Source organism: Eurosta solidaginis, chromosome 2 (genome assembly GCF_040869045.1).
Source record: "Eurosta solidaginis isolate ZX-2024a chromosome 2, ASM4086904v1, whole genome shotgun sequence".
Taxonomy (NCBI): domain Eukaryota; kingdom Metazoa; phylum Arthropoda; class Insecta; order Diptera; family Tephritidae; genus Eurosta; species Eurosta solidaginis.
The window spans coordinates 269,010,631-269,033,317 of NC_090320.1; the positions used below are offsets into that span (position 1 = coordinate 269,010,631).

At 36.2% G+C, this 22,687-nt stretch overlaps 1 protein-coding gene across 1 annotated transcript in view; it reads right to left on the bottom strand.

Annotated features, from left to right (window-relative positions):
• Positions 1-22,687, bottom strand: part of Slob (Slowpoke binding protein) — a 304,418-nt gene that overhangs the window by 135,858 nt on the left and 145,873 nt on the right. Inside the window, exons 2-3 of the mRNA XM_067767941.1 lie at positions 21,626-21,702; positions 11,138-11,214 (exon numbers count right to left, since the gene is read on the bottom strand). Of these exons, the coding sequence (XP_067624042.1) occupies positions 11,138-11,143 (6 nt within the window). The 5' untranslated portion in view covers positions 11,144-11,214; positions 21,626-21,702. The remainder of the gene's footprint in view (positions 1-11,137; positions 11,215-21,625; positions 21,703-22,687) is intronic.

Here is a 22,687-nt window from a genome sequence, read left to right on the forward strand (position 1 = left end):
TACCTTTAATTTGATACCCATATCGTACAAACTCATTCTAGAGTGACCCCTGGTCCACCTTTATGGCGATATTTCGAAAAGGCGAACACCTATAGAACGAAGGCCCACTCCCTTATAAAAATACTCATTAACACCTTTCATTTGATACCCATATCGTACAAACAAAGTCTAGAGTCACCCCTGGTCCAGAAAGGCCCACTCCCTCTTAAAATACTAATTAACTCCTTTCGTTTGATACCCATATTGCACAAACGAATTCTAGGCTCACCCCTGGTCCACCTTTATGGCGATATCTCGAAACGGCGTCCACCTATGGAACTAAGGATTACTCCCTTTTAAAATACTCATTAACACCTTTCATTTGATACCCATATCGTACAAACGCATTCTAGAGTCACACCTGGTCCATCTTTATGGCGATATCTCGAAAAGGCGTCCACCTATAGAACTAAGGCCCACTCCCTCTTAAAATATTCATTAACTCCTTTCGTTTGATACCCATATTGCACAAACGAATTCTAGAGTCACCCCTGGTCCACCTTTATGGCGATATCTCGAAAAGGGGTCCACCTATAGAACTATGGCCCACTCCCTCATAAAATACTCTTTAATGCCTTTCATTTGATACACATGTCATACAAACACATTCCAGGGTTTCCCTCGGTTCATTTTCCTACATGGTTATTTTCCCTTATGTTGTCACCATAGCTCTCAACTGAGTATGTAATATTTGGTTACACCCGAACTTAACCTTCCTTACTTGTTATTTATAAATATGGACATTCATAGTATATAAGTATGTATATGTGTAGACATTTCCTTTAGTATATTGCACCTGAACTTGTCAGGGACATAAGATAATCACTAACTGTTTATGCTGTCAAAGCCGCTAAGGTACTGTACAATTTTTGTAAAAGTATATTTATAATAGAACGTTCTTTACCAAATAACAATAAACTACTATTTTCAAGGTAAGTCATTATATTAAATAAATAACATGAGTATGTATGGGTTTATATATTTTTATACATAGTCCATTCCAATTTACTAGCAGCACCGACACATAAGCAGTTTGTCATATAGATGAGTTTAACACATGCTTATGCATTATGAGTAAATTGCACGTATTTTTATGGAGAATGGTAGAATGAGCGACATTGGCGCCATCTGATATTGAAAAGTAGCCAACTCCCAAATTTTGTTCCAAGCAAATCATAAGAAGAAGAATTTGACATTTGCTTTGGCTAAGGGTGTTGGCATACTTGCCAAGTGAAATAATTTTTCCACCTGGTTGGTAAATTTTCTAACATTTTTCGCAATTAAAAAGTGCAATATAACAATCGATTACGACACAAAATATGTTCGCAAGTATTTTTGTTGTATAGGGAGAATGTTTACAACAGCGCTTCGCGAAATTTTGTATGTGAATGGGCAAGGCGTAATAAACTTCAATTGCCAAGTCTGAAGTTCCTTCATATTTACAAACGCAACATCTTGGTTGATTGTGGCGATGTTATTGGAATGCATAAGCTTGTGTTAAGCGCATCTATATGAAAAATGTCATTGTACCGCGGCCTTAATGCAAACAAATAAAGTTTATGAATATGAAAATTAGCCCATCTGTTGGATGGCATGTGAATGCATCACGTTTCCTTTTGTCCACGAAATGGTTAGTAAAGCTAAAAGCGTAGGATAACACGTGCTTAAAATAAACGTAAATACATATGTACGAATATTACACATACATACATATCTTCTTCATTGAGTTTATATTTTTGGACACATATGCTTTCTGTTCGCCACGTGGCGGCTTTGAAAGTTGAATGAATACTGCGAAAACTTGGCTAAATAAACAGTTATGCATATACGAATATGTATATTCGACATTCTAGATACAAATATGATGAAGAAAATGTGCATACGATGGTGATATATGCAGTTATTGGGTGAACGAATGAGTTATCTCAGATTTGTGAAGAATATTTAAAAGCTTTTCCATAATCCGTTTTATAACAAGTTGAGCCAGCTATCTCTGTTTTGCAATAACTGACGCCGAATACGAGCATCAAGGGTGGTCAAGTCTTTCTTCACCTACCTCTCTCAACTCAGTGGTGGTCTCCGCACAGTTTGCTGGCCGAGGCATCTTCGTCCATTGGCATAGCATAAACTAGCTTTGATTCGTTCCACTTCTTTCATATCAGAAATCTCATACAGTTTATCAGTACACCTCCTTCGATACAAACCTTCTCTCAAACACTAAAAGAGCCATCGCATGGGCTCACGACACAGCCCATGGTGTCGAGCCATACCTCGGAACCCATACAACGACTATTTAATAGAGCGTAATGTTTGTTTGTCGAATATTTTTAACCACGTTTCGAAAACTTTATCTACAGTTTTTCACTCTATAGAACGAGACCAACTTAAGTGTGGAAAGACCTATCCAACATGTGTGAAGCGCTTCAACCCGCTAAACTGCACCTAAAATATTAAATATTTTTATTTGATATATTCATCTGCCACCTCTAAAGTCTGTTGTGCTTTCTTCTATTCACAATATCTCACCCAAACTGAGCTGTCTAAAAAATCGAGTGTGATATTCTACTTCATGTAGTGCATGCGTGAATCTGCAAGCATCGCATTCGAGAAAGCCTCAAATGCTCAGTTCAGCCATGTGCAATTTAAGTTTTGAGCGACCTGTAAGAACCCCTGGCAGCGTTCTCATGTTGTGCTTAGAAAGCTTCATCGTGGCTTTATATCATATTGTGTTGTATTATTGACTTTGTCACAGTCCTGTTTTCTGAATCCAATCCTGCCCTCTCACGTATGTTTTTTCTCCTTCTTCTTGTAGTGATAACAACACTCAAGGTGATGTTCATAAGTGGGTTGGGAAAGGTGTGAAGCTATAACGCTTTGTATTGCGCTCAACAACCCCTTGAATATGTTTCTTCTTTCCAATATAGTGTGAGCTTCTGTTGCTGTAAAGCGTTTTGGTCTTATGGACCTTGCTTGCTCTTTGCCATTCACTAATCTTTGGTTCACAGATTGGTATTGCTAGTTGCTCGGCGATTCAGTTTCTATCCATAGGTGCCGGTTCTAACTGTACTTATATTGTGGGACTGAATTTCTTTAGATCTTGCTGTCTCCAGATATGGGTGAAAGAAAACCACTAAAGTTTAGTCAAAGCTAAGATACGGGGAGTGCGCTTTTTGTTTGATGAAAAAAAAAAACATTTTCAGTTTTAATTTTAGTTTATTAAACATCTTGGGAAAGGGATTTTAGTCCCCAATCTTGCGATGATCGCCCTGTTGACAAACATGCTCGTTCAAATTAAAATTAAAAATTTGCTTTTAAAAGGATTTTCATAAGCAAGAAAGGCACATCACTCTTAGCAGCATCAACTAACATTCATGGTTAGTATTAAGCTTATAAAGAACCTTCCGACTGTGCAAGATAAATACTTGCTAACATATTTTGTGTCCTATTCATTTGTTGAGTTGCAGTTTTTAACTGTAAAAAAAGTTTAGAAAAGTACCAACAAGTGGGAAAAATAATTTCACTGGCAAAATGTAAAAGCACCATTAGCCAAAGCAAATGTCTAATTATTCTTCTTGTGCTTTGCTTGCAAAAAAAGTCTGAAGTTGGCTACTTTTTCATGCCAGATGGTGTCAGTGTCACTTGATCTGCTATTCGTCATGCATAAGATTGAGTTCAACTGCTTATGTGACGAGGCTTTAAGTATGTACGTTTGTCAACAGATAGATCATTATTGCAAGAGTGCGTGTTCAAATATCCCCCCCTGGGAGAAAAGGCCTTCAAGAGATTTACGAGGTATAGTCGAAGCTCGTCGTGATGTTGCAAGGTTTAAAATTTTCACAAAATATTTAATAAAAAATAAAGAAAAAAATTGTTTGCGTTGTTTCCAATAAACTACTCTGAACCAGGGATGTCAACCGCCTCGAAAATCGAAGTGGTTCGGTTTAGTGGTTCGAGCCACTCACGCAAAAATTGAACCGGCTCGTGAACCGGTTCGCGGCTACTTCTGAACCGCCGAACCGGTTCGGTTCAAGTGGCTCAAACGTTTAATACTAAGTTTTGATTGTATGCAAAATTTTTAAATTCGTCTCTTGGGATCTGTGTGCAACCAACCATCTATATGTACCTACTAAGCATACAAATAAAATACAGTTATTGAGATCAAATCCATGTATGTATTTATTTAAAAAACTTATCAAAACGGTTTGTTGATTATTACAAAATTTAAGGAACGGAAATTGTAGAATACATGACTATACCTATAAGGAGTATTTACAACGCATATATTCTGCACATAAGAAAGTAGTCGTATTTTTAAGCGAAGAAAACTACTCAATTAGCTGTTTTCAATCTTTATATATAAAAATCACGTGTGGTCCGCGATGGACTCCTAAACTACTGAACCGATTTGAATTTGTTTTGCACCCCGTGTGTAGTTTGATCTAACTTGAAATATAGGATATGTTATATCTAAGTTTATAGTCGCAATATTATTTTATTGCAATTTTTTTTAAATGTTTATATACGCACCGGCACTCATATTTTCAGGTGGTACTTCCGTGTAATTGGTTGATGTTTAATTAAACAACGTGCTTATCAATAAAAAATATTATAGCGAATGATATCAAGTATAGCACATCACCAGGCCCATCGTGACAGGGGGGGGGGGGGGGGGGGGAATGGTGGGATTACCCCGGGCCCGGGGTTTCTGAGGCAGCCCGCGGCTTAGAGGTACTAAGAAATTTTTTTTTAATTCAGGAGAGTCTTTAGTTGTTCCATGTGCAATTTTTAAGCCGAATTTCAAAAGGAACGAATATCTGCACTTAGTTTTAATATTATAGTGAAGTGTGAAAAATAAAAATCTATATATATAAAAAGAAAGGCAAAAATGTGTGTTAGTTGGTCGCCGGTGTTTGAAGAGATGCGTCGGTCGATTTTGTTTAAGCTTTCACACGAGTTGCGTATACCTCACGCGGTGGTTACTACATAGCTTTGATTGCGATCGACGTGCAGGGTCTAGAGATATAGGTCGAAAAATGTACCCGGGTACCCCTAGAATGTGTTGGTAATATGGATATCAAATGAAAGCCGTTGCTGAGAGCTCTAAAGTAATTTTAATTGTGATATTCGATTTAGTCGCATCAACATGGCAAAACTGATAAATATGCATGCAAATCCGAAATAAGGACATGAATTAATAATACCCACATACCTATTTACATACGTCCTATGCAATTTGCCTGCAATTTGGTATATAAATTTGCCTATATTAATATTTAAGACCCTTTTTTCCGGGAAGTAGACCGGAAACGGACTGGGACTGAGACTGGGAGTGGGACTAGGACTGATATTCGGAGTGGGACTGGGACTAGAACAAAATACACACCACCCTCTGGGACAGGCAATAAGGGAGGAAGAAGAATGAGAAGAACTTGGGACAAGAGAAAAGAGAGAAGGAGAAGGAGGCTGAGAAAGAAATAGAATGAGACGAATATGAAGATAGATGAAGCGAAAAAGACGGAGGGAGGAGTGAATAAAAGGATCAGGAAAAAGTTAAGAGGGGTGGGGGGAGGGCAGAGTTAGATGGAAAAGCTTATTAAAATGTATGCAGATACGCAAAATTTAGGGCAGAACAACGTCTGCCGGGTCTGCTAGTATACATATGAAACATACCTACTAAATTTTAGATTTACTACAAAAACTAAAAGATATTCATGAATATGTAAATGTCTTCTTTGCTTTTCTTAGGCATTAAGCTTATAAATGTTGATATACGGGTATGTGAAAAATAATATGGTCTTCATTTAAAACGGTATTGTTCCCAAATTATGTTTATTTATTAGTTTTTAATAATTCCAATTTAAAATATCGTTCTAACTATAACACACACTATATATATGTATATAGTTTTCAAAGCTTACACAAAGCTCCCAACAATTAATACAATTTTCATCAGTTTTCCAGACTTATTAAAATCTTTCAAAAAATTTCTGAGTGTGCAGTTTTGTAGCTCATCTAACTGTTGTGTAATTATGTGCAAGTTTCAAAAGGGTGTTCGCATTTTTTTCCATACACCGCATGAACAAAATTTGTTTTTATATGCAAGATATGGGCAACAACCTCGGGGAAAATTTTGTGAGTGAGCTTCAAGGCTGCACATTCAGAAATTTTCTAAAAACTGTTAACAAAAAGTTTTGGAAATTGATAAAAATTTTATTAATTTAACTTTAAAATTTTTATAATTATACATATATATGTGGTTTGTTTTATAGTTCGAACTATGTTATAAATGATAAATGACAGAGGTCTTCCATATAACTACAAAGTTGTTATGCACGGGGTTTGAACTCATTATGTCAATTTGTTTATTTTTTCGCAAGCTTTTGACCACAGGCGCAAACAGTAGACCATGGTTCAACTATATGCAGGTTGGCTCCTCTGTAAAACAACAAAATATGTCTGTTCAAATTGTCAAAATCTGTGTATTGGGGTTGGTGCGAATGGTATGGAATGGAAACATAAAACTTAGCAGTTTTTGTATGTGTAAGTAAAATGTTGCCAATGTGTTTGGTTTCATTTTGAGTTTGCCATCTCCTTTTGACAATCCCTTCGACCATGCAATGACATAAATAAAATCAGCTGATGAGATGAGCCAACCTGTACATAATTGAACCATGCAGTAGACACTATTACTATCAAAAGTGACAAGTCACGGCGTTGCCATCGTGAAAAAATGTATGTACTTTCAAGCAAAGTGGTGAATTAAATAAGTTAAGTAATTTTTGTTGAAACTTCCGAACCGAACCATTTTCTTTGTGTGGTTTTCGGTTCGGTTTTTGGGTTAAGAAAAAAAAACGGTTTGGTTCAAAGCCCCAAAATAGTGGGTCGTTCGGTTCATGACCGGTTCGGTTCGAACCGGTTTGCAGCACTGCTCTCAACTGCTCTTTTGGGTTCGAGTTGGTTTCATTTTACAAACAAATTCTTATCTGTTACCAACCAAATATATAACAGTATATTCTTGGAATATTCAAAGTAAATGTTTGTATAAACTTTGCATATTCAATTGTAATTGCTTGGTTGAAATTGAAATGGTCAGAGTATGATTTGATTTGCTACATTTCTACATATCTAAACAAAGCTAAATTTTTATGTACATATGTAATAGAAACAGATAATATCAACTACAATTTGTATGGACGTGATTGTTGAAACAGATTTCAATTTATTTTTATCAAATCACATTGTCATGATTTTATTCTATTTATAAATATTTTCAATCTAGCATAGATATGTCGTGACACGTATGTATGTAGTTGTTGTTAATTTGCAAAGTTTAAATTCGCTACTTAAGGCCAAGTGTGTGTGTTTTTGAATGATTTCTATCTATATACGAATATTTCTACATATGTATGTTGCATGTTAGACCGGAACGATTCTTAAAAAATGTTCTGCGAGTTGGATCTAAAGTTTTGTACAGCGCTCGGCTGGTGTAAGACCAAACCAATCGGAAATTATAATTATAAAATTTGCATTAATTTCTGGTATTTTTTTTCTCTCAAAAAAGATTTAAAAGCAAGTAAGGGTGTCTAAGTTCGGGTGTAACGGAACAATATATACCAGCGTTAGCTTCAATTGTACAGCTCGTTTCAGATAAATTACTTTATCGAATTTTGTTACAAAGGATTTAGTTTTTTTTGAGGCTCTAGGAATGTTGTGTATTGCATGGTCGCAATAGGGACGTAGCACTGCCCATTCAAAAAAAAAAAAAAAAATATTTCCCGATTTTCTCTTACAATAAAACTTGGTACATAAGTGAAATATCATTGATACAAAACTATTTTTCGCTAAGATATAGCTTATTATTATTGTCTATGACCCTTTAAATATACTGTTTATATATAAGTGCGCGTGGTCTTTAACCGATTTTGATTACCTTCACTCAGTCATTATTATTTAGCAAGGATAGTGTCTCTGCCGAATTTCAATGTAACATCTTTAACGGCTTTTGATTTACGGCTTGTTAAACTTCCAAATTTTCTTCTTCTAAATATGGGTGCTGCTACGCCCATGCTCAAAATTTTTTAGAATTTATGTTTTGCCTCATAAAACCAACCCACCTACGAAATTTCAAATTAACGGTATTGGGTTTTGAATTATCTAATTTTTTCCATTTTCTATATTTTCGATACCAAAAAAGTGGGTGTGGTTATCGTTCGATTTCGCTCATAAGATAAGCCCGTATACCAAATTTGGTGAAGATATCTTAATATTTGCTCGAGTTATCGTGTTAACGGACGGACAGACGGAAGGACGGACATGGCTTAATCAATTTTTTTTTCGATACTGATGATTTTGATATATGGAAGTCTATATCTATCTCGATTTCTTTATACCTATACAAACAACCGTATCCAATCAAAGTTATGATGAGAGATTTATAGAGTTACTCCCCTTTTTCTTAGGTAATTTTGCAGGGAAAGCAGAACTTACGGAAGGAATTTCCAAATTGAAATATCTGAAAAAAATTATATATGCTCCTTGGCACCCGAGCTCGGTGTCCCTACTAAAAATAAATTTGAAAAACACAGAAAGCATGACATTTCAGTATCGAATACACTCCAATGGGAGGAACAAGTGAAGAACCATGTGATACTCCTTAATGTTGCTATTTAGCCCAGTTAACGAAACAAGGAAGAAACTGGTAAGTTTTATTTAACAAGTAAACAATTAAGCAGCAATTTACCTTTTATACTAAGCGTGTTTTGATGAGGCCATGTCCGTGCGTCTGTTAACACGATAACTTGAGCAAATATTGAAGTAAGTAAAAATAAAAATAAATGTAAGGCGCGATAACCTCCGAAGAGATCTAAGGCCGAGCTTCTCTTCCAATTTGCGTCGTGCTCCTCTTGATTTTCCCTACAAATTGGTCTGACGGGACCTACATGATTTTATGCCGACTCCGAACGGCATCTGCAAGGCAGACGAGTTTTCACTGAGAGCTTTTCATGGCAGAAATACACCCGGAGCGCTTGCCAAACACTGCCGAGGGGCGACCCCGCTTAGAAAAATTTTCTTCTAATTGAAAAACCATATTTCTAAAGGTTTTGATGTTGCTTTGCCCGGGGTTTGAACCCAGGGCATCCGGTGTGGTAGGCGGAGCACGCTACCATCACACCACGGTGGCCGCCAAGTATTGAAATACCTTCACCAAATTCGCTATACGGGCCTATCTGGACAGAATAGATTCGATAGATCGGATGATAAACAAGCCCACTTTTTATATATATAACATTTTGGAAAACACAAAATCGGATTATTTATTAAATAGTACACCTAGAATGTTAAATTTGTCGACCGATATTGAGTCTTTTGCATAAAATTTGAAAACATTTTTGAAAATAGGTGTGGCACCGCCCACTTGTGATAAAAGCAATTTTACAAATATTATTAATTATAAATCAAAAACCTTTAAACTTATCATAACAAAATTCAGCAGTGAACTTGCCTTTACTATAAGGAATGCTTCGAAGAAAAATTAACGAAATCAGTTAAGAACCACGCCCACTTTTATGTAAAAATTTTTTAAAAAGGTCATGGACGAATAAAATAAGCCATATTTTTGCAAAAAAGAGCTTCATATCAATGGTTTTTTCTTTTCCCAAGTGAAATTATAATAAGAAATAGGAAAAAGTTCAAATTTTTGAAAATGGGCATGGCACCGCCCCTTTCATTACTAAACAATTTTCTACTTATTATTTTTTTCTTTCTAATTACCGGATCGTAATAAGATTGGGTACACATATTTTCTTTATACTGTTACGAATTTAGTGCAATTGCGCTTATTTGCAACCTGGTAACGTTCGAATCACTAAACTGTTGAATAAATAACTCCAATATTCAATAATGCAAAATGGTTTTTATTAGACTACTTTCACAATAACACTTCTACTTCTCAACAGATAGCGTGCTTAAATCAAACTGATTACTGATTCTCAGCTATACCTCCTTTTATACTTAGCGATTTCTCGCTCGCATACTTCTAGGCGTTTCTATTTCTAAAATTTACTACTCGTTTACCAGCTATAAATTTCTCAGCTATAACTACAGATGCACGATTATTATAGCTTCTCGCATAGTATTGTATGCACGTGTATATGCGAGTGATACTTCCACTGATGATTGTCTACTTTTGGGAGTATCTCAGATACATACATGTGTTTATGCGTTGCTCTCCGCTGCTTGTATGGACCTATACATAATGATTGATTTGTTGATGTGCATACAAGTCACTGCTTAGTATTGGCTTAGAGATGATAGTATCCCTTAGTGTTGCTAATATTCGTCACAATACATAGCAGGAAATATTTCTAGTAAAAATGGAGGGGAGCGGTTAAAGACCACACCTACTTTAATATAAAAGAAGTTTAAAAGGGCCGTATAATAAGCTATGTATATCTTAGCGAAAAATAGTATTGTATCAATAATATTCCACTTGCAGAGTTTTATTGTAAGAGGAAATTGGCAGACATTTTTTTAAATGGGCGGTTCCACGTGTTACGTGGAAAAGTAATTTATCTGAAATGAACTGTACAATTGAAGCTCACGCTGAGTATATAATGTTCAGTTGCACCTGAACTTAGACACTTTTACTTTTTTCGGCTCGATTTAATCGATTTTTTTTGAGAATCGATTCGAAAAAGAGATTCTTCAAAAATCGATTCGAATCCAGCTCTACTAGCAGCTGCATTTCAGGTCAATTTTTAGACAATTTTTGCATACCACCATGTGGAGGTGCCGATAGCACCAATTTAAAGATGTATTTTTTTTTTGTAAATTTGTGTGATTTTTAAGTCAAATATTAGTAGCTGTTTGAATATCAATATAACTACTGGGCCTTATATTTACTTGAATATTTTTCTAAATAAAGTAAATTATTAATTAAGTATAGTACACATATCTAATTCTTAGTAAGACTATTATTAGCTTATTTCATGCCATAATAATATTTGTAATAATATTAAATAAGTAAGAATAATAACTGTTCTCATATAAATTAATATAATAAATTTGTTTGCTTTTGTGTTTAATTTTGTTTACATACTTGCATCTTCGTATCCAATATGATATTGCAGCTATAACGGCTACGACAATTGCACCCAAGGCACACCAAGTAATGGTCTGAAAACAGTAAAAAAGTAAATAAAAAGTTGTATCAAAATTATGCTCCACGAAATAATAAAAATATGCTTTTAAAATAGAAATAAAATGAATGATTAAGGCCGTCACTTAAAAGTTGTATCAAAAATTTTGTGGCTATATGAAGTACCACTTACATAAGCAAAGTTGAAATCTATGTAAGACTGATTAACGAGTTGGCTAAAATGGGGACAGGAAGTGGTACAATTTTTTTCGATATTTAAAAAAAAACTTCTATTAATAATGTAACCGAAACTATGCAAAGTAATCTCAAAGTTGTTTTAAAAAAAAAATTGGGAAATACAAGAAATTTTAACACTTTTTATATGAAGTTTTCTGAATTTTAAAAAAGCTGCAGGCTAGTCAAAACACTACTGCACTTATAACTGCTACGAGATGCCTGCTTATGGTTCCTGAACAACACACACAATAGAAGTTTACGTCGGTCACTTCATCGGCGGCGGCGTGGGCGGCGCGCCGGTGTACGCCGGTGTTATTATTTTAAAAAGGTTGATTTTTCTATTTAAAAAAATAATATTTAGGAAAGGTTTTGTTTGTTTGTATTTAAGGAAGTCAACGGTTTGGCCATTTCGCAAAGATCCGGGGTTTTTGCCTGAAAATCTTGCAGATCGTTCAAAAATTTTCCCCCGTTCACTTACTCCAGAGAGGCTTCGAACCTAACCCTGATCTATGGAATTGGCACTGCTGTGTCTGCTGAAAAGAATACACTACACTTTTGTCTGTATATCTCGTGCAAAGCGTAGTTTCACCTGGGGTTAACTCTTAATAATCGTCGCGAATACAATTTCTTTAAATCATTTGTGGCTTCTTGGCGGTCACGCTCAAAGGCGACCTACGGTTGCTATTAATGGTCAATTCATACTCATGCCTCTCGTGGCACAGGGCACCTCCAGTTTTTTCGGCTGTTTTTAAGAGCTACAATTCCCGATATGTGAACAGTAGCAATCCTGACTACCAGTCGCCACTACGTCTCCTAACCCTCATACCATATGCCAGCACAGAAGCTATAGGACTGTGACTTCGGACTCATACCTTCGTTGATGTCACTTTCCTAGAAGCTCTAGGTGTAGCTCCGAAGACCTTCTAACGGTTGGAGTTACACGCTGTGCTACCGAGCTACACCTGAGAAACACCTTGAAACGTTAGAGCGTGACTATTAGGCCAAGGATGCCGCCCTCGAAATCATAAGCAGTCTAAGTGGATGTCATTGCGTAACTCATGGGTGAAAATCGTATAATATTGCAGACGTTTGTCTTCACAACATAGATTTCAATAGTATTCGTTAAATCAAAACGATATTTTAGAATGAAAGTCGACTGATTTTTAGTTAAAAAATGTTAACTCTTGTTTTCCGGCCTTTTGATATAAGAGCCCATTATGGAAGACCGCGTAGCTTCAGTTTGCAGACCAGTTCGACTGTCCACTACGTTAGGGTAGTAGCACACACAGTCATTAGTTCGACTGTCTTGGGAAAGCTTTTGCTTCACCACTATTAGTGTTCTTGCGAAGGACAAAGCCTGACCTGGTAAATATATGTGCCTACGTATTCACATTTGTAAAAGGACGTGTAGGTGATATTTAAACTTGGTCGATAGGCTATAATCAATGTGATTCAATCCAGGGGACTAGTATTGCATAGGGCCGCCTACATTAGGAAATATCAAACCGGGAGATTTGGGTGTTGAAGGATGAAGTGTGAAAATCAAAATTAACATTTCAGACGCTATTGCATAGTTTCGCAAATAAACAACAGATGTTTGAATGTAAGCCCAAGGGATTTTCACACCCTTCTCATACGTACATATATCCTCAACTGAAGTATGAGGTAAAGATCATTTGAAAGGAGTGTTTATGCCCCTAGAACCTACTAAAGGATTTTGTATCACTGATTCCGCTTATTCTTTCAGCCAATCGCAATATACAATTTTTCTTTTAAAATCGGCACCTTTTTTGGGTAATTTGCTTTTTATTTTAACAACTTAAGGACAATTTGAAAAATGTTCGCCTTGGGTCATTTTTTTAAAATTCATTGTTAATTATTAATTTTCTGAAAAAAAGAAATATGCAAAGTGAGCATATACATTTATTAGTACCTTGGCGACCGAGCTTTGCTCGGCAAAGTTTCGTTGTGCTGGCAACGTTTCTTTTTTTTAATTCCGAATAGGTGGCAACCTTAAATGGTAACCCTACTCAAAAATGTACCTATTGTAATGCGGAGTGAGATACCTTTCGTTTGATAGCCATATTGGCATATCTCATGCAATTTTTTTTAATTTCGAATAGCTGGCAGCCCTAAATTGCTATCTTACTCAAAAATGTCCCTATTGTAATGCGGAGTGAAATACCTTCCATTTGATACCCATATCGGCATATCTCATGCAATTTTTTTTTAATTTCGAATAGGTGGCAACCTTGTGAAACATTCTGAGTGGCAGCACCTAGGTAGAAAGTCTTAGAAGGTGATACATTTTCTCTGTGCAAAATTTTATTTAAATCGGTTGAGCCGTTCCCGAGATCGTTCGGCTATACAAACAAACAAGAATTGATCGTTTAAGGTTATTATAAGATATAAATTTTGTTTTAGTGTTTTGTTTTAGTAACTTGGTGAATTGGGTGCTGCAAAGTCCGTGTTAAGATGAAATCGAAAGCGCCAGTTTTTTTAAATAACTTTTGAACAGTTAGAAAGAGTTAAATTTCGCAATTAGTTTCTTATAACTGGCAGTGATGCACATCCGTTGATACCACTTTCGACCATATCCGAAAAATTTTCCACATGAACAATAAATGGCCTTAAACGAGTAGAAAATAATTATACGCGTCGGACGCCGCCGCCGCGCCGATATTTTTGATATTCTGCGGCGGCGTGCGAAAAACGACATAAATCGGCGGCGGCGTTTATCGGCGGCGTATATCTCCAATCCACAAAGTTTGCCAAAAGAGCTCAATATAAAAAGCGCAATGAAAGATACATGTTCTGCCGAATTTTTAAAAACCGGAACATCTCAGCATACAACTTCTTGATCTAGCCCACTTATCAAGGAGATAAAGAGACTGCGCACTAATCAGCTCATCCTTTTGATCTAGATAAATAAATAACTAAGTACAAGGAGGCCGTAAGCCCTAACCACACTGAGACGGTAAGTAGCTTTGCTGAGTCGCAGTCGGTAAACCTTGTTATCAATAACAGTTATCTAACTCTTGCAGAAGGGGAAAGGAGTATACACAGGAAGACATTCGTCACTCTGGCCCAACTACGCTTTAGATATTGTTATATCTTAAACTTTTACTTATTCCTTTACTGGTAACTTAAGGTATAAAATGGTCGCGATATAATAGTGTTATGGATTTTAAAATAATCTGTTAGTACCAATTGACCTCAGCATAAAAGCCCATTCAACTTCAACGGTTGCTTGCCAAGAAAAATCATAACTATGCAATTTCCTGTTCTAGTTGTTATCGCGCGTTCACACTAATGATTTCTTAATATGCATAGCACGAAGTAGGTGGGCGAAGGGGAGCACAGAATCATTTAAGCGGACGCCTGACTCTATTATATCACAAAATGACGCCAAACCTAACTGTGTCTAAACATTCTTAGCACACACATACATGCATACATACACATCTACAACAATTTGCATGCTGAAATGCAATTCTTCCAACCAAGTGACAACATTTGGCATATTACACTCGAAACGAGCTGCTCTGGAAAATGAAACCACAAGGCAATTAAATATAAAAGAGGCAGGAAGAGAAAGAACTGAAAGCAAAGAAAATGGACGACTTTTAGGCAGAAATTGCACATTACTGAAGGCGTCGTTGCTTTGTTATCTATTTTGGCATACAATTTCACTAATTTCAGTCTTTTACTTTAACTTTTTTTACAAATTTATTGGCACGAAATCAAGAAAAGTACAAAGTGCACTATTGCTTGCGTCTGTGTGCATGTATGTGTCAATACAAAAAAAAAAAAAAACAAAAAAACAACAAAAGTATTCAAATGTAAACCAAAAATTAACTTTTCGAGTGACGATAGATTTTTATTGTCTTAAAATTGTTTGGAAAAATTATAGCGTTTGGCAGTCAACATTTCAATAAGACAAGAGTGGCAGAGTAAAGAATGATCAACAATCAAGCGAACAAACAAACAATATGTACAAACCATGTGCTGGTTGTGGATATTCGTAGCCAAATTGCCGTTGGCCAATATTGTGCGGTAGCCACAATTACACATGTAAACATATATGTATGTATATAACATATTGTAACGAATTCTGGGAATTTCTGACATTTATGCACCTTCGAATCGCTAAACTGTTGAATAAATCACTCCATTATTCAGCATTGCAAACTGTTCTTTATTTAGATTACTTTGGGAGTGGTACTTCACAATTATACTTCACAACCTATAGCGTGTTTAAATAAAAACTGATTCCTTATTACTTAGCTACTTTTATACTCTCTGTTGCCTCGTCCGCATATTTCTCCAAAGGTCAAGACGTTACACCTTCTAGAACTTTTGTATCTTCTGCTTAGTAATTTAGGCCTATGCCTGTGTATGTGTGAGTAAGAACTTCGGCTGATGTCTACGTGTGTGTGTGTGAGATATCTCTTCGTTGCCTTGTACACAACTGTTGCTAGCTTTAGTATGTACATGTACATAAGAGTGGCTGATTCATGTTTTTGTTGTTGCGTGATTATTTACTAACAGCCTAGTGATGTCAACATTCGCCAAAATATCCACGCATCTTGTGAAATTAAGTCTTTAAATGTTGAATAAATGTGATAACTCCGCACCTGGAAACTACGAGTTTAAAATGGTTTTTGCGTGTTAAAGCTCAGCTAAGTGAGATTGTTAATTTCGATTTAATGTGATAAAATCCATAGCAATGGCGTGGTAAGTTTCTAAAATGTAGCAATAATAAAATTGTAGTTAACACAGCTAGAAGTCAACATATTAATTAAAACAAACAGTTTGTGTGTGTGTTCGGTATCAAACATTCCTTCAAACATGCGTTAAGCGAGATAGAAAGGAAAATGAAAACACCGCGGCAGAGAGGAAAAGGAGCAAGAACAAGAAAGAGATAGGTTACACAAACTAAGAGAGAGAGTATAATCAGAGAAATTAGGAGGTGAAGACGAAGAACAAGCAGAATAGAAAGGAAAGAGGAAGGATAAGTGCAAGAAAGTGGGAGAGGGTTGGAAAGAAAAAAATTGCGAATCAAGATCACGAGAAGAGGAGGGAATCGGGTACGGAAATAGAGTGATTTGAGGAAGACGAAAGAGAGAAATTAGAAGAAATAACAGTATGGCGAGGAAAAGAAAAAGGGAAAGGAGGAAGAGAGATGAAGGAGGAAAAGCTGAGATCGCAAGTAGAATGCCTGGGGAAGAAGCAGATGAAAAGTTTTAAACTAAGGGGTATAAAATGAAGAGAAAGAAAGAAGAGGAGGAAAGGAAGGAAAAAAATAAGGGGGCGGTGGAGAGGATATACTGTAAGAATACAGCTTAGAACCAAGTTGCAGGGAGGGAAAATGTAGTACCCGCATATAATCTACTAAGTGCGACCTTTGTCCATTCGTGAAGGATTTACGGGCTTCGATAAAATATTGAAGGTGATGGAACTGTTTCGTGCATTCCTTGACCATTGTGGAACAATTTTAGCACCGTTCAGTGATATTTCGGAATATCTTCAGGCTCATTTGAACACTATTTCGAAAGTATTTCGGGATAGTTATAGGAGCAGTTCAGAATCATTGCGAAACTATTTTGGTCCCGATTTCGTATAGGTGCACTTGAGATAATCGGCCTCTTTAGCTTGCTAGTCGCTTTCCAAAGGGAGTAATCAGTTGTAGTTGTTGCATCAATATTACTGAGGTATTGTTGAATTTCCCTGTTGCGCTCCATATTAAGGATGGATTTAAGTTTGTTAATTAATGCATTTAAGCGTTTTTTGTCATCGGGACGTCGGGTTTGCCGCCACCTTTTCCGTGCGATGCGTTTTTCTTTAAACTTGGCTTTTACTTCGTGGGTAACGCCTATGGTTTTTTGCCTGCCAGGGGTGGGAGTTGAATTCCATGCAGCTTGTTGGATACACCTGTTAAAGTGTTCGACCGCTTCAGCCATATCTTCGTCGGACTTCAGCGATAGTTTTAAGTCAATATTAGACGAGATCAGTGATCGGAAGTACTCCCAATTACTCTTCCGATTATAGAGGCTGAAATGATTAGCTGTGGATGTGAGATTTTTATCAAGTTTTACCAATATTGGGAAGTGGTCAGAAGACAATTCAAAGCACGATTTGCAAGTTATTTCTGAAGAAGATATGCCTTTTACCACACAGAAGTCTATTAGGTCGGGTAGTTTATTTTTATCTGAGGGCCAATATTTGGGTGTTCCAGTTGAGAATGGAGTTAGTCTGAGTCGGCTAATAGCCTTATATAGTTGCCTTCCCTTAGTGGTGATAAGGTGAGAGCCCCAGAAGGTGTGTTTGGCGTTGTAATCACCGCCAACTAAGAATCGATTTCCAAGAGTTCTAAAGCAATGTTCATACTCTTCCGCAGTGTTAGCGTGTCTGGGTGGGCTATAGATAGCTGAGAGCGTAATTGGGCCATTCCAATCTTCGACAGTAACAATGCTTAATACTGCTCCTTATTAGGATACCTGATTCAGCATGTGCTTCGTTATCTGGGTGTTTTGTGTGATGAAACTTATATTTAGGGACTTCAAAGTAGCTTTTATCAGTGAAGTGGGCCTCAGGTATGAGAAGTATGTCTATATTGTGGGTCTGGAGTAATGCCTTTACTTCATTACGTTCATGGCATTCCAGATAATGATCTTTAAGGGGTTGGGGGTAAACAGTTTTTAGTAGTGAGGGTGACAAGGAGTGTCATCATTGTTGTGATTTGCTGCATAACTTATTTCAATAGAGCGATCATTTCTCGCATTTCACTACCATTTTGGGTTGGGTTAGGTGCGTCTACGTTATTTGGGTTAGCATTGCTAGGGTTTGAGTTGGGTTGGGGCCCTTATAAGGCTTGAGCATACGATACAGTATTGCTGATTGGGTGACTTGGCTTAAAGATGCACCTTGTTGTTCGGATTTCTCTTTTCTATGCGAGGTAACAATGCTAGGGTGAGTTTTTCCTCAATGATGGGTATTTTATATTTTGTAAGTTTGAGCTGGGTTGGGGCCCTTCTAAGGCTTGAGCATACGATGTAGTGTTGCTGGTTGGGTTGACTTGGCTTGAGGATGCACCTGGTTGATTGTATTTCTCTTTTCCATGTAATACAACAGTACTTGGGTGAGTTTTTTTCCTCAGTGATGGGTATTTTATGTCTTGTAAATTTTATAGACCGCGCATCCTTTGTAATTGGCTTAAAGCGCATTTGACATCATCAGATTTGGATTTTGGATTACATTCTGCAGACATGTGGCTACCACGATAGTTTTGTAGACATCGAGAGAAGATGCTTGGACTTTGACTTGTTCATTACCTACTAACTTTAGGTGCAACGAGTTTGGGGCAATTTCTTGTAATAAACTCATCAGTGGAGATATATTACTGACTTTGTCGACGAAAATTGGGGAGGTCTGAATTCTTTCTCCTTGGGTAGGCTTGTTTCTTCGACTTCAAGGATGGAAAATCTATTTTCAGTATCTTTGGAATTTACTTGCCGAGTTTTGTTGCTGTTGTGTTATTGAGGTGAGCGGTTGGGATTGGGTCGGTTGGGTCAGCGGTAGATTTTGTTGCTGTTGGCTGATTTGATGGGTTGGGGTTTGCTGAGATAGCAGGGTCCTCCTCTCTTAGGAGGAGTGTGGTTAAGTGGCATTTCACCCGCTATTCATGGCTAAATGAATTTCTTTTTTCGCGCAGATCATTTTGATATATAGAAGTCTATATAGTATATCTCGATTAGTTTATGCCGTTACGGAGTACCGTTATGCGAACAAAATTAATATACTTTGTGAGCTCTGCTCAGCTGAGTATAAAAATGTCAAGGCGCGATAGCCCCCGAGGAGATTTTAGACCAAGATTCTCTTCTGATTTTCGTCGTGCTCCGTATTAATATTTCCTACATGTTTCACTGCAAGGCAGTGAGCTTTCACTGAGAATCTTTTCATGGCAGGAACACAATCGAAGTGTTTCTCAATTCGCTGCTGAGGGAACTCTGCTTAGAAAAACTTTCTTCTTATTGAAAAAACTTGTTTCTAAAATTTTAATGTTGCTTTGCCCGTCGCTTGAATCCAGAATCTTCGATGTTGGAAAGCTATCGGTTTCTTATAGGTGTGCTATCAATTTGTGATTGACGTGTTATCGGTGACTCATTGGATATAAAATTGATGGCACATCGGTACCTCGTCGATAACAAGCCGATAAGAAATGAATAAGAAGCCGAGAACTCAATTTTAATTTTGCTGTCGATGATAAACCGATAAAAAACATTAGCATATCTCTTTCATTTGCAACCGAAAAAAACGACGAAGTTTTTTTCAAAAAGCCCCAAGTTTTTTGTTTCTGGAAAAGTTGAGTATGTTGTGGTTTAATTTTAAACCTTGGGTGAAGTCTAGTAAATTTAAAAAATATTGTTTATCAAGACGTACAGATTTATGTTTACACAACGAACTTCACGAATATTTGGTACTCACGCCTCTATTTTAAATATATTTTTTTAATTTTTTCCTTTTTCTTTAACACTGGGCTTTGAAGTCTTCTGGAACCGTTCTTCAGTTCCGACTTGTATTTTGCTATCGACTTTTGGTTACGTTAGACCCGATACTTATCGTATTGTGGCGAATATTAGCATCACTATTCTGTTAGTAAATAATCACAACAACAAAAACAACAAGCAGACACACTTATGTACAAGGCAACGAACACATAACCAGTAGCAGCTTGAAGCAGAGAGATTATTCCACATACATACACATATGTAGCCGGCAACTAAGATACTCACATATAAACATGCATAAGTCTAGAAGAAAAACATAAACTACAGATATACATGTATGTAGCTATTTAACCAAGCATGAGATACAACTGTTCAAGAAGTCATGTGTGTGAAACGTATATGCCTAAAGAGAAATGGGCGAACGAGGTAACTGAGAGTATAAGAGTAGCGCAACTTAGGAATCAGTAATCAATTTGATTTAAACACGCAATTAGTGATGTATAATTGAGAAGTATTACTCCCAAAGTAGTCTAAATAAAGACCATTTTCCAATACTGAATATTGGAGTTATTTATTCGACAGTTCAGCGATTCGAACGTTAGCAGAAGGGGTTATAATTATCAGGAATTCCATAGAATTCGACAGTATTTTTGGTACTTAGCTTAGGTTCCATTAGACTCGCTGCTTTGTGCCTTTTGATACACTTAACACTCTAAAGTAACCGGTATTTCTAATCTTCTAAGAGTTCTACTGAGTGTAGTAAAGTAAGTCTGCATATGCCATTCGTAATGTTACATTTTATGCATAAAAGATAATGCTTTTAGTATCTCATAAGGCAATAATTCAAATGGTATGATTTGTATTTTTTTTCCAACTGGAATCTTTTTGAGTATGCTTGTGTGGTTAAATATGTTCGCGTTTGAGCGACCGGCGCGATGTGGCGGTAGTGTGTTCCGCCTACCACACCGATGATCCTGGGTTCACGCGCCGGGCCAAGCAACATCAAACTTTTAGAAACAAGTATTTTCAATTAGAAGAAAGTTTTTTTAAGTGGGGTCGCGCCTCGACATGAATTCGGCAAGCACTCCAAGTGTATCTTTGTCTTGAAAAGCTTCTCAGTGAAAAGTCAGTTGCCTTGCAGATGCCATTTGGAGTCGGCGTGCAACATGTAGGTAATATTAGTAAGGAGCACGACGAAAATCAAAAGAGAAACTCGGCCTTAAATCTCTTCGGAAGTTATCACGTCTTACATTTTATTTATGCTTGAGCGCACGACTATTGTGCTTTGCATGCAAATTGCAAATATCCATCGCATATTAAATTTTTCGTAACTGTTGTTCATTTATTTTATTTTGTTGTTGTTTATTTTCTTTAATGCATTCAACAACTCATTTTACATGCAAATTGGTTATGTCCTAATAAAAGTAAAATTTAATTTAAATTTTAGAAAAAATGTTCCGACAATTTACTGAGGTGTTTGAATTTATGCAATTTATTTTGGCAATCAAAGCATGTGATTATGTGAAATAAAGATTTTTATTGCAGTTTTTATTATCGTTCAAAATGCTAATTGTAGAGGCTATAATATAGATGATCTTGAGGTCATAAGTGTGTCATAAACTATTTAAGTAAATAATTGAAATATTAAGAAATTAAATTTAAAGTTTATTGAGTAGAGTTTATTTTAAAATATTCTACTTACAATCCAGTAATGTGTTTCAGAACGTTCTCTCACATTAACTTTCATTTCACATTTGTAGGGGGTGTCACAGAATTAATCTGTAAGGAAGAGATAAAATGTATTAGTTAAACAAAGTTGAAACTTTTTTAAAATTTGCAATACTTTGAACATAGATAAGCAAAGAAAAAAACTTAATTGATATGATAAATGACTTGGAAGTTGTTGTTGCAAATCCAAAAGTTATACTTTTATTGCTCCAAATTTTTACAATTTTTTTCTTCATAAGAGGAAACATCGAAAGCCTCATCGTCAGTGTGGGACTTTAACCGCACTAAACCTCCTACCGTCTAAGTCTCTAAATAAAAGGGCCAACTACTGCTTTCTTGTATTATAATGAAAGGATATTTAATTCTAATTTGAAGCAAAACACAAAATTTGTTTTTTTTTTTATAAAAGTTGTCGGATCTACCTGTTTTTCGAAAATCCTATTTTTAGGACCTTTTTCGAACTTTGATGGGAAATAAAAAAAGGACAAAAAAGGTCTCCGTGAAATTTACAATAGGTATTTGCTAAATATTCAGTTACCTGAATTCATAAGGTTTACCTTCGTCCAGCTGCGATTTCACTTTTTACATCAAATAAAGTGAAGCAACCTTGGGTATAAATACGCGCCTGAGCAGGTTTAGGTAAGAAGGAGGCGAATTTAGTACGGTCACTTTTGTTGTTGCAATTTGTTAATAAAACCAAATTTTTCGGTTACAAGCTGCATAATATACCTGGAACTCATTTCCATAATTTGAGTATATAAATCAATGTTTAATATAACGCCAAAAATCAGTCGTTTTTTGGAGTCTATAGATTAAAGTATTCTGTTTATTTAAATAAACATAAATACGGCTCACATATTTTTTTAGTAAGATATACTCGATGGCAAATTTTAATATGTCTCTAGAAAACTCCAAACTATTTGAGGTGTTCAAACCTTCAAAGACAAAAGCGGAGTTCGTTGAGTGAGGCTTTTATGACAGAATTACCAAATCAAGCATGCAACAAAGAAGACGAAGACTTGAAAGAAAAAATTGG